The sequence below is a fragment of the Pteronotus mesoamericanus genome, unplaced genomic scaffold (genome assembly GCF_021234165.1).
Source record: "Pteronotus mesoamericanus isolate MK-2021 breed Mesoamerican mustached bat unplaced genomic scaffold, CSHL_Meso_final contig_74, whole genome shotgun sequence".
In the NCBI taxonomy this organism is placed as follows: Eukaryota; Metazoa; Chordata; class Mammalia; order Chiroptera; family Mormoopidae; genus Pteronotus; species Pteronotus mesoamericanus.
In genome coordinates, this window is record NW_026555247.1 from 22,244,124 (window position 1) to 22,257,130 (window position 13,007).

Below are 13,007 nucleotides of genomic sequence, written 5' to 3' on the forward strand. Positions count from 1 at the left end.
ATATACTTGCTGCACACTAGTGAGGGGTTAGTTTTAGAGGAAAAGTAACCTGCCCTTTCTTACCATCCCTGTGTTTGTCATATACTTTTTTAAATTTTGTTTTCTATTATTCCTCAGATTCTAAAGGGATAAAATTCTCTAGGAAAATACAGGTTCATTTAGGTTATGACAACTGAGAGAACTAGGAGAAGCTGTGTAAAGAGAGAAGATATAATAAAATATCAAAATATTTATTCACTTTCCTTCCTCCTACTGAGATCAACAACAGGGTCATGCCAGAGTTTCAGCAAATCTTTGAGAAAAAAGCCAAATACCATAACCCCATGTTTTTCCCAGATGTGCTATATATCCTCATCTTATTTGTTTCCTTTAGGCACAACCTCTTAAGAGTTGTTGACCTACTTTATCTATAGCAACATTTCCAGTTATTGAACAAACACATCCTGTTTTCTATCAATGAGGTTAGCTATCTTTTTCTTCTCTTTCCCTCATCTCTACAAGCTTGATTGGCTTCTCAATGATGATAAAACAACATAACACAACTCATATAACCCAATAAAATCATCTCACCCCTGTCAATTTCTACAGTTGTGGTCTCTAAGAATGTGACCTTAATGAATTGGGGTGGGTTACAGAAACCAGGATGTCATAATGGGCAAAAGATTGATCTGTGGCACACCAGCATACTAAGGAACACTGTAAAGATGTTCAAATAAATTGTGACATGCTATGCGTGTACACACACACACACACACACACACACACACGTCCACACACAGAATTTTCTAGATATAGTTGAAAGAATTCTGAAGAACAATCTTCAACCTCTTGGTTTGTTTAGAGAAGGCCTTTGTAAAAGCCTGTGTAGAGAGAAGGGCAGAGTGTATGCTCATTGTTATGAAAATGACAGCATCACACTTTTTCCCCTGAGAATGACCAGTTCATTAAAATTTGTATTCAGCCCTGAGTAAAGTATAGGTATTAATGTAACTTCTTGTAAAATAAAATAGAGTTACGGTATGTCACTGTTATTCTTCCAAGCTATTCTCCAGAGCCAGAATTGCCATTTCAAAAGGCAAATGTTACTTCATCCAACTGTTTCATTCCCTTTAATAGCCTCTCATTTTTCTCAAAATAAAGACCAAACTTTTAGCTCTCACCTAAATAGACCTGCATGGTTTTGTTCCTACTTGTTCTCCTGTTCCATCATGTTACGGACCTCTTTTCTCTTTTCCATCCCTGTCATACTGGTCGCTTTTACTCATCATGCCTGTACCTGCCACAGGTTTGATGCTCAGGCTCTTCTTGCTGCCTGAAACACCTACCATCATCCCCCTCCTCTTGGCCTAAAGAAATGATATCCTTCACATCCCAACCCAGTCTTCATGTCTTTGGGAGAGCACCTGGTCTCCTCAGCTGGGCCACATCCTCCTACCATGGAAAATACTTGCACCCCCAACTCTCCTTATCAGCAATGACGATAGTCCCAATTTTAAAATTATAAATCTAAATATTTTGTTGTTATCTCCTTAGACTGTAAGTGACACTAGACCAATCACCGTAGCTATTTTTGTATGGTTGTGTCCCCAGAGTTCATTTCCGTACTTGACACAGAGTAAGTGCTCAGAAAATATTTTCTTAATGTACATATGAATGGTTTGGTTTACTGTGTGATTACTAAGGAGTAAATAAAACAGCTCCAAGCAGGGTGTGTGCACCAACAGAAGCTCAAAATTTTAGTGAATTAATATATAAATAAAGAATGTTGAATTATCTGTGAGTGAATTAACTACTTGTGAATTAGTGAGTCATTGATCATTTTAGTTTGACATTTTTGGCCATATGGTTACTATAGAATTCTTCTTTCCCCCAAGTGATAGTTGAAAGGATACAAATAATTTCTATTGTAAACTTATGAAAAAAAACCTATTAAACTCAGAGGACATGCTGTAAAATAAATTATACAATCAGAGGTCAAGATAAACCAGTCAAAGAATGTCCATTTTTCCATTCCCTCCTCCCATCCCCATTTATCTGGAAACTGATTAGTGCTCAGAGAGGTGAAGGACTTGACTGACCCAGCGTCACAGTCTTTCTGTGATTCAGGCACAGTGTGAATAGAAAGTTCTTGAGTATGTAATTCATAGTTGTTTTAAGGTTTTCAGACATCTCCAGGGTGGTGGCATGCTGATAGTGCTTTTATTTCTCTCTTTACCTCTTCTGCACATAAATATACACTCTAATTGCTGTAAGTCCAGCACTTCTCACCAGCAATAAATTAAAAACCTTTGGCAAGCTCTCCTTAATTGATGCTCTTGGCCCCTTGTCTCATGCATTACCCTGGAGGAACTGATTTACAATAGCATTATTTTCAGCATCCTATTTGCCTAACCTAGAAAGGGAAGTAAACAGTCATCATATTTTATACAAAGAGACACTACGGATCTATTCCAGAAACCATATTTTTATTTTATTTATTAGCTGGTTTTAATTACACCTCTAGAGAAAGCTAAATGATGCCCAAATTGCAACACAGAAAGTACAGTGAAGGACACTAAAAAAGGACCAGGGAGGTGTCAAGGGGGCCTAACTGCCCTGCAGGCCTGGTGGTTTTTCTTTCCTCTGGTCCTTAGTGTCTTCATCTCTAGGGAGGAACCAGGTCATAATGATTTATATGGTTGCTTAAAGCACTAGTATTTTATTTATTTATGTTCTAATTTAACTTTTTTTAGGATACAAAGGTTAGATACTATATAGTATTTTTAAAACAATGAATAAAATACAAATCATGCTGATATTATCATTAAAATTTCATACCAGATTTTTATTTGACTAAAATGTTGACTTATTGATGTGCTGTCTTTTCCATACAATTTAGTGATATGCCACCAGTATTTTGAAGGGAGACAGTTAACACCAGGGTATGGAGTGTTAGAGGCAGAAAGATGAGTGAAATAGGATATATTTTATCCATTGGAGTTTTTGCATTGCATTATATCCTGCCCTGCTTTGGTGGTCAGCATCCTGTTATTCCCCTTAGAAATCCTTTCATCCTGTGGCCTCTGGTTCCTTTGTGCTATCCTACAGGTCCAGAGTTCCCGGGAATGGTGCGCTATGTACACCTGTTAACCCCTTAAAATGCTATATGGTCTAGGTCTTCTTTTCACCCATAAAACTCACATGCTCTTTGTCCGTTTCGCCACAGGCCCCTCCACTCTGCTTTTAAATGTGGCAAGTGGATCATATGACAAATATATTTGTGTTGTTTACATTTTAATGAGATGGTTACATTTTCTACTTTCTTACATTTATCTTTAATAGTGGATAGATGGCCTGAGAGAATGACTGCATTTTTGCCATCCAATCCCAAATAGAAACTCTAGTAGAAAAAAACCCAGGCCAAGCAGAAGTGTTCAAGTTCAGGCTGACACTTGAACTACAGGATTTAGGCCACGCAGATTTTTGGAGTATCGCTTAATATCATGTAAAGACCGGAACTAAAAGGACTACAACTTTAATTTCTATAAAGGTTGTCAGAAGCCATTGCATGAGTAACAAGGATCATTATATTTTGAGTATTTTTACATGTATTCCTCTATCCTTAAATTTTTTTTTTGTCTCGTGACCTTTTCTAGCTGTTAAAAATATACATAGTTTTATTTATCTGGGGTTTCCCAGTTTTGAAGCAATGTGTTTTGTTATTTCAGCAGAAAAACAGAAGCTGGGTAAAAGAAGGTAGTCATCTCTCATCTTTAACAACTGACTTCTGTTTCCTTATTTATTTTGGCTGCCAGCATGTTGTTGCAGGGTGACTTAGAGAAATGAAAAGCGTATGGCCTTGTGGAAGAGAAGGACACATAAAGCAAATGGGTTTTACAGCAGGACCCTCTTCCTAACCCCACCACCCCAGGCCCTTCTCACTAATGGTGGAGGGTTGCTTACAAACCACCCAAGGGGAGTTGGAGAACAGTGGGTTTCGCAAAAGGAGAGTAATAGAACCGAGCTTTGATTGATCGAACACTGACCTAAGCACACCCAGCAGAGGTTGTGTTATTTAAAGATATTTCTTATATTATTGCCACAGATTAGCACTAAATTACTGGACTGAACCAAAATTTTGTCCCCCCTGCCCCCATCTACCCATTAGTCAGAGACTCATGAGGAAAAACAGATGAGTTATAGGGAAATAAAACAGCTATCTATTTCTTGCACATCTGGGTGTGATGTGAATAATGTTTGGCCCAAATGCCCATGTTTCTTTCTCACTGGCATTTTCTACAGAAATTTCCATGCTCAACTGTGGCCCACTAAACACAAAATATAATATTTTAGACTGCCATGTGTGTCTGATCTGATAAATTATTTTATCATGGGGGCCCACAAGATAAGTTAATGAGAAATACCTAAAAATAGATGATACATTTCTGGAGAGCAGAAACTATTTTCAGAATTTCCTGGTGCCTCACCAAACACACACACACCACACATACATACACACCCCACATACCACATACAAATGAGTGTGGTTTCTGGAACAGTGCTATTTGATAAATTGTGTTGGGTGACTACACATTCGTCTACCATAGACACTTACTTTTGTTTTCAACAGTTTCTTGACATATCCTTTGGCAATGCAGACTCATGCACATGTGGTTCTCTTCTCTGAGATTTTGAGATTGACTTAGAAATGCTAGGTCTGGTCAGAGTTTTCAGGGACAGTGATCAGAATGAGGTTCTGACATTTTGGTCTAATGCCAAAGGAATCCATAGCCCTTGGGCAGAAATACTAGGTTCTATTTTCCTGGCACATTTCCTCTGGTCTTTTCTTCTCTCAGAAAGACTGATTTAAAAAGAATGCTTGAAGCCTGCCTCTGTCTCTGCTAGTGACAGCTATCTCAGATTTGTGCCACCCCTCGGGTGATAATTTACAGACCTTCTTCCTCCTACAGAATGAAATGGCTGGATTTGGTAACCGTTCCCCAATCTAAACCTCACTAAGAACTTCTAAACTACATAAATTATTCATTAAAGATTGGGACGTATAAAGAAGTGGAAGGAGATAGAAATGAGATACAAATCTCTAGAGCCAAAGGCAGGGAAGCTGACAATAAAATTCACAGAGACTTAGTTAAGGAAACACACCAGACACTATTATTATTCCCAGATGGGACAGTCGTCAGGTTTTCAAAGATGTAGTTTTATCGTAGGAAACCAGGTACCCACTACTTTGCTTCCTAGATTACATTTCCCAGCTCACAGAAGAGTCTGGGGGAATGTAATATTCACAGTGACTTCCCAGGCTTCGAAGGGTTCCAGGACACAGGGGCTCAGCAGGAAAGAATGTACAGATGGCAGAAAATGGACTAGCCCAGTTTCACAGGACAAAAGCAGAGGGTTACATATTAAAAACCAGGTAGAGAATGAAGCAAAGACCAGTTTTTTGACTATAAGAGCCTTGATATCCTATCTTAATGTCATCTCCACATCTGTTATTTTTTTAATATTTTGACTTTTTTCTCCCTAATTGTGAATGTCTTTTGAAAAGACTATATGGGTTTGATTTTAGGGGCAATATGGGATGGGGAAAACTGATTTGTTTGTATCCTATGCCATAGAGATGAGGGCTGAGAAAAATGCAGAGAGACAGAGTGGCAGCAGGTACTCAGAAATTATGAATTTGTGCTGAGTGCCATGGTTCCAGGGCCTAGAGCAAGAACAGGGAAGCCTTTATGGGTTTAAGAAGGGCCCTGGGCCCAAGTTGAATAGGAACCCATAAGTGCAATATTCTGAAAGGTTGAGATTTTCATCCACAAGTTGAAAAATTATCATCTCTCAATTCTTTTCAGTTGTATCCTTGTTTTTATGTAAAATGTGTTTTTCCATCTAGGATTTTATAATCTCACTGTTCTTCAGCCCAGGTAGTCTTGAGCTAGATGTTAGGTTACCGTCATTCAATTCTGCATTCTCAGCAACTAGCGAGTGCCAGGGGCATTGTGAATAAAAGAGGTGCTTGCGCATGGAATTATAAGCTCTTCATCCTTTCTTTTTTCTAGGTTATGAGAAAAGCTTCCCCCAACCCATAAAGGTTGGTTTGATGGATTCCTTCTCAAGCTTAGTTGTCCCTTCATGGCTTTCCTTTGAACAGCTGTCTATTAAACATTCAGAACAGCTCTTCCTGATAGGGTGCTTCCTGAGCTTGAATTTGAATAAACCAATTCACACAATAGGATAAATGAGTTAATGGGCAGTTTCATTTTAGTGATGATCTATTGTAAAAAAAACAAGAAAAAAGGCCCTCTGATTGGTGGTGGTTCCTGGTTTGAGCTGGAGGAGATCGGACATTTTGGCAACACAAAGAGAACTTAGGGTCTGTGGAGCTCACGGACCTCTTGCTCCGCAGATGTTCCCACCGCAGGGGAAGTGGCCCTGGGAGGGACTCCTCACTGACAGCAAGCAGGGTGTCCTTCTGTGAGTATGTGCACCACCAAAGTTGTAGTAGCCGCCTCTCCCTGACACAAAGACAATACCCCTTTGTCTCGGTTCAGTGACTTCCCTGATAATTTTGGCAAAACCTAATGGGGCGGAGCACTGTAAATATGGGGATGTTTTACTCCAGCCTTCCAATGACCCCCAACCAGTTTTTATTATTAATAATTCCTCTTAGGGTCATCTATGGAGCACTCAAGAAAAAGCACCACAGCTTCCGCATTTAAGGAAATACCAGGCTGCGGACTCCTGCTCGGAATCATTTCCTGAGCTTCTTCATTATTTACTGACTTTCCTGAAATGCAAACAACCAGAGTCGTATCAGGCAAAGGCAGATCCCCTGAGCCTTTTATCATTCTGTCTGCAACTTTGAATATTTCCTCTATAACCAGACAGCATAGCAAATGAACCTAGACTCTTTGAAGGGAAATGAGTCAATTGGAATGTCAATTTTATTTAGTCATATATTATAAAAACTAAACAGCATATCCGGCTGATTGACAAAACTCATCCAACTGTTAAGGGCAAAACAAAAGTATCTCAAGAGGTACAGTTATGCAGATCTTGCTTTAACCTACAGGCAGATATTGAGAGAGAAAGAGAGAGAGACAGACAGACAGAGAATTGAAGCAGAATGCAACATCTGGAATTGTCCACCTGATAAAATTCAAAGAGAAAGAGTAAGGGCATTAGAAGTAGAGCTATCATGTCATGTTTTCTCTCTTCTTCTTCAATGAGCCTTTTAACTTCTTCCACAGGCTGTCCTTTCTCTTCAATTTCTTTTCCGTCAAGGATGGTACAGACTCCTTCTTGCGGATTTCCCGCACTAAGCCATGAAAAGCATCATCAATGCAGAATCGGAGGGCTGCAGAGGTCTCAAAGAAAGCACAGTTATATTCTCGGGCCAGACCCAAGCCTTCTTCTGTAGAGACCTAAGGGAAAAATAAATGATATTAAAAAGAGAGGAAGGGAGAGATACTTAGATCAAAAAGCATGTTCTCTACCAGGGCTGTGGGCCTACTACTTAAAAAAAAAAAAAAAAGTGAAATGTAAAATGTGACAATATGTTTTAAGGGAAGAGTTCTAGAGTTTCTGAACCTGAAGGACAAATGTGAAATTAGAATCTTTGCAAGGGCAACTGGTTATAACTTATTAAAAGTGGAACTGGAAATCAACTCTCAGAAAAAAAAGGAATAAAGCATAGTGGTCAAAAGGATTAAAACTGTTTGGTTTCCAATCCCAGATTTCCTTGTATTTTTTTAAACTTGGGTCAATTTCTTAACCTTTTTGCCTAAGTCTTCTGTATAACATAAGATAATAATACCTCAAATATTCTTTGTTAGAGTTAAATATGATGGTCAATACAAGGCGTATTGAACATGCTGAGCACATATTTAAAGCTCTGTAACTGTTAGTTATAATTCAGAGCTTTTAGTTAAGAATAAGTCAGGATGAAGTTGTTAAGAAACCTGAAATGCAATCTTCAGATGAGAATAAAAAGCAGAACACAACCATTATGTTCAATAAGCCTTTCTCTAGCTGAGCTCTTCAGAGCAGGCTTAGAGCTTCAGGTTTTTTGTGGCACTTCTATTAGCATACTGTGGCTCGTGTTCCTGCAGTAGGTCCTTTAGAGATGATAAACTGACTGAGATCAGAGACTGTGCCTCATTTACGATCCCTTTAGTGTCCACCACAGTGCCTGGTGCCTATATCATCGTTAGTGAAGTTAAAAGGATGATTAGTAAAATACCTGTGTTTAAGAAGTATTAAGATGTAAACATAAGCGATGCACAAATATTTAAACAGTGGATTATGTGTCACTGTAGCTGGATGCTAATAATCCTGTTCAAAATTGAGCACTGCCATTAAGTTCTGCTAGAATATTCACATTGGCTCTGAAAAAGCAGGAAAAGGCTGCCTTTACTCAATATATCTGACAGCCTTTAGTCCATATTGGTCTATTTATTTTCTTAAAGTTCACCTGATGTTTATATATTGGTATGTTCATTTTTTTCTGCCAAATGAAAGTATATGGTGAACTGGAAACTCCATTGGTCTGGAACTTAAGTGAATGTGACTGGGCCTATGATGAGTGGAGCTCTCAATCACCCATGTTATATATGTAGCAAAAATAAGAAGAAACTTTGTTTTTTTTTAAGCTGCTGACATTCTGGAATTGCTTGTAACCAAAGTTAAATCACCCTTTCTTAAGTGATAGAGCAGCCCATATTGCCAACAGGTGCTTGGACAGGGATTAAAAACAAGTCCTTTCTAGTCTGTGATAGGTCAACCTCACCAAGGTCTGATGAACAGGTGAATATAAAGAGTGTCTGAATTCTCTCCTTTCTCTCCCACTTTTGCTGGCCAACACACCAGGCCTTTTTTTTTTAAGCTTATTTCTGTCTTCTAGTAACTTAATACAGCAAAAAAACATCCAGTTGAAGTGATTAACATTCTTTCTTAACAGCACCTTAACAAAATCATAGATTTATTAAGTAACTGGTCTTATTTCTAAGTAATCACAGGTGATAATCTTACCAAATGTTTTAATACCACATAGCATGGGTTGCCCTTTATTTTTCAGTCTTCTGTAACAGTTTTCTCCACCCAGAATCCAATGTCACATATTTTACATTTTTCTATATAGCAACACCACATTTCTGGTACCATTTTTTAAGATTAACCATCTCTTTTTAGGCAATACGAATATAAAAACAGCCTCAGAATCTCCATGGTTTGCAAAAATATTTGTCTCACCCCTGCTGCCCATTAGCAACTGGAGCAGAGACTTTCGCCACCGAGCTCCAGCTGTTGGTTGGGCTCTGGTTTGTCTCTCTGGTCTTCTTCTTCTTGGACTCAGACTGAAAGAGCACTCTTATCGGGAATATGATATTCGCTTTGCAGAGAGTAGGTGGGTGAGAGGCAGAGATTATTTTACCCACATCTCAATGGTTAAAAGACAAATGAAGAAACCTCAAGTCAATAAAGCTCTATGAACACTCAGCTCATAATGAAGGATGGCAAGAATGGGGGGATAAAAGAATTCTAAAGAAATAATAGAATCTAGCAAAATCAGTTATATGTAAATGTAGTACAGTATACTTTCCTATTATATGAGACAAAGATTGCAGACCAGATTTTTAAAAAAATCACTTGTAGTTGAAACCCTTTACATGTAAGAATATAGAAATACTAAAATTTGAATGGAAATTAATACAAAATTCAGCTAGTATATTGATATAATGTCAAACAAAATAGACAGTAAATTTAAAAAAAAACTACTAGAATTAAAGGAAGATATTTTATAATAAAAAGATATCTATCATGAAGATATTATCCATACAAATTTCTATGCACTAAAAATCATAGCCTTAGTTTATAAGAAAAAGTTATAGAAGTAAAGTGAAATATTTTCACACATCTCCCTCAGCAGCTGAAAGAATAAGCAGGCAGAAGTCACCAAGGATTTAGAAAGTTTGAACAAAACACCATTGATCTAATTTACACATAGAAGATTAAATAAAGGAAAATTTAAAGATAAAGACAGAAATAAGTAAAATGGAAAACAATCATGCAGGAGAGAAAACTAAATCCAATCTGAGATATTTATAAAGATAATAAATTGCTAGATCCCAGATAAGACATATTAAAGGTGAAAAAAGAGAGAAAAAGAGGGTACAAATAAACAATATCAAGAATGACTAAGTGGACATCACTACAGAGCCTACAGACATAAAAACAACAACTAGGGAGTATTGTGTTTGTGCCAATATGTTTGACAAGTTAGGTGACAGACACATTCCTACCAAAACAAAATTTACTAAAACTTATACATAAAAATAAAATCTGTATCATCCTCTATTTGAGACAAGGAATTAAACATGTCCTCAAGACCTTTCCACAACTAAGCCTGTAATCATTTTGGATTATTTTTGACATATGGAGATTATTTCTACCAGAACAGGAATTCATTTTTTCTTTGGGGAAAACAGAAGTAAAAAAGGGATTTGAATGAAGTCTTTAACTAAATTTACAATATTTTTCCACCTTTGAAAAATCTCTCTATGCAAACACATATTTTTAATACAAATTTTATTTTAATATTTTGTTAGTGTTCAAATACATGTTTCCATTTTGCTGCCACCACTTTCCCCTGCCCCACCCACCCCCACCTTCCACTCTCGCAAACACATATATTTATGAAATGTTTCCTAATTATAAAAATGTAAATATTACAAGTAAATCATTGGCAATATCAAAATTCAGTTAAAAATCCAATGTAACAATCTGAAATAAAAGAAAATTGAAATAAATTTCCATGCAAAGATTTGTAAACACCTTTAACAGAGAGTATAACTGTCCATTTTATTAACTGGAGCAGGTTGAAGTATATTCAACTCTGTAGCTCCTAAAGAGTAAATAATATAGGAATTATGAACCCCCCATTTCAAAGAATGAAATGTAGTTGCATGTTCTTAGATTCATTATTAGAATATTAATTTTATGTTATTTAATTTAGTAACTCAGTAATTTCCATGTTCATTATAATGAAATCTAAATGGAAATTAAACTTAGTAAGATACTTATTTTTTATTTATTTCCTTCAAAAATTCCTATTAGATAAAAAATAAAAACTTTAGGTCATTTAAGAAAAAAGTGAAAGCACGGAAGCAGCCCAAGTGCCCAGCAGTAGACAAGTGGATAAAACAACTATGGGCCACTCACACAGTGGAATACTACTTGGCCATAAAAAAGAAGAACATTGTACCCTTTGCGACCGCATGGATGGACCTGGAGAACATTATGCTACGTGAAATAAGCCAGTCAAAGAAAAACAAATACCATATGATTTCACTCATATGTGGAATCTAATTAACAAACTGAACTAACACGCAAAATAGAGACAGACTCATAGATGGAGAGCAGGATGGCAGCTAAGCGGGGTGGTGTATGGGGTAGAAGGGTTGAGCAGAAAGGAAAAAGGACTCATGGACAACAGTGTGGGGACTGCAGCAGGGAGGAGTCTATAAGGGAACTAAATGGTAATGGAAAAATACAATAAAAATTAATTTAAAAACATATATATTTCCAACTTTCAATAAATTCCATCTCACACCAATACTGACAACCCACAAATGTGCCATCCCTACCTTTGCTGTAAGAATTGATATACCATGAATACAATGGAATAACTCAAGCCCAAACATGTAAGAAAAAATAATTTTTACAGATTCTGGGCTTTATGCTTAGCAATTATGGTCAATTTGAAGGTCATAAATATTTAAGCAGTAACATTAGGAATAATTTTAATTCATTAATGTTGTTCTGATTGGTTCAGAACCAGAATAACATAACAAGAAGTTACAGCTTTTATGTTAGGGTTTAAAATCAGGGTAATTAATATAATAATATGTACTTATAGGTCTAAATTTTAAGCACAATTAATTTTTTAATCATAAATATTTATCCACATTATACAGTAACCGCTAAGAAAGACATACAGTTTTATTAGGGATTAACTTTTTAAAAAATTTTGTTTCTCTAATGAGGAAATAAAATTTTATTTTTCAAGCCCAGGAAGCTTAGGCAAATGGTTCAAGGTCACAAACAATTAAGTAAAACAACCATCAAGTTCTAGTCTCTTCCATCAAGTATTGTTTCCAGGTCTGCCTGCTATTTTTCACAGGATCTGCCCAGCTCCTTTGCTATTGTCCCATATATGTAACTGATTATTCTCATGTGAGGTGTTTCAACATAAAGTAATTTTTAAATGGTAAACAAATGGCATAGAGAAGTTTATATTGCATTTACATAAAAATAAAAATTTAAATAAGTGCAGAAACATAGGGGACAATAAATATTATAGAAAGATTACTTAGGGTGGGGAAGGAACAGTCACTGCGGATACCATTATACCACCGTGCCCCTCAACCGCAAAGGAGAGTCTGAGATTAAAGGTGCCACCTGGAGGTCTAGAAAGCATTGGCAGAAAATAAAGAGGAATAAAGAAAAATATTTCATGTAAGTAACAGAAAATTTCAGTAACCCAGGGGAGCCATCTTTTTAATATCTATGACCTTCTTCACCAAAGATCACTGTTTAATATGCCAGGTACTCCCTGAAATGCCACTTCCCATTTGCCAGAGGAGGGGTTAGAACACAGCCACAGCTGCAGGGGAGGCGAACGAGGCCACTGGGGCAAGCGGTGCCTGCTCTATTCCAGGCTTAGCTGCTAGTGGGCATCACAAGCATGCTGGTCGGTGAGGGTTTCCTTCCCAATAATCTGCTGAATTCAGGAGTTCCATTGCTCTTTATATCTTTTTATCTTTTACCTGAACTAAGTAAAAAATAAATTTAAATTAAATTACTGCAAAGGTATGCAGGGTAATGGCGGTGGTCTAGTAGGCAATATAATTCTTAAGAGCACAAAAGGCAACTCCGATACTGCTCAGCTATAATTGCTAACCTTGAATGAGGAGAGATTGGCAGAAAGATGGGTCTGGCTCTCTCCGGAGAAGCTT

At 37.0% G+C, this 13,007-nt stretch overlaps 1 protein-coding gene across 1 annotated transcript in view; it reads right to left on the reverse strand.

Moving 5' to 3' along the window:
• Positions 1 to 7,190: 7,190 nt before the first annotated feature.
• RIT2 (Ras like without CAAX 2) overlaps positions 7,191 to 13,007 on the reverse strand; it is a 289,191-nt gene continuing 283,374 nt past the window's right edge. Inside the window, exon 5 of the mRNA XM_054583580.1 lies at positions 7,191 to 7,418. Within this exon, the coding sequence (XP_054439555.1) occupies positions 7,191 to 7,418 (228 nt within the window). The remainder of the gene's footprint in view (positions 7,419 to 13,007) is intronic.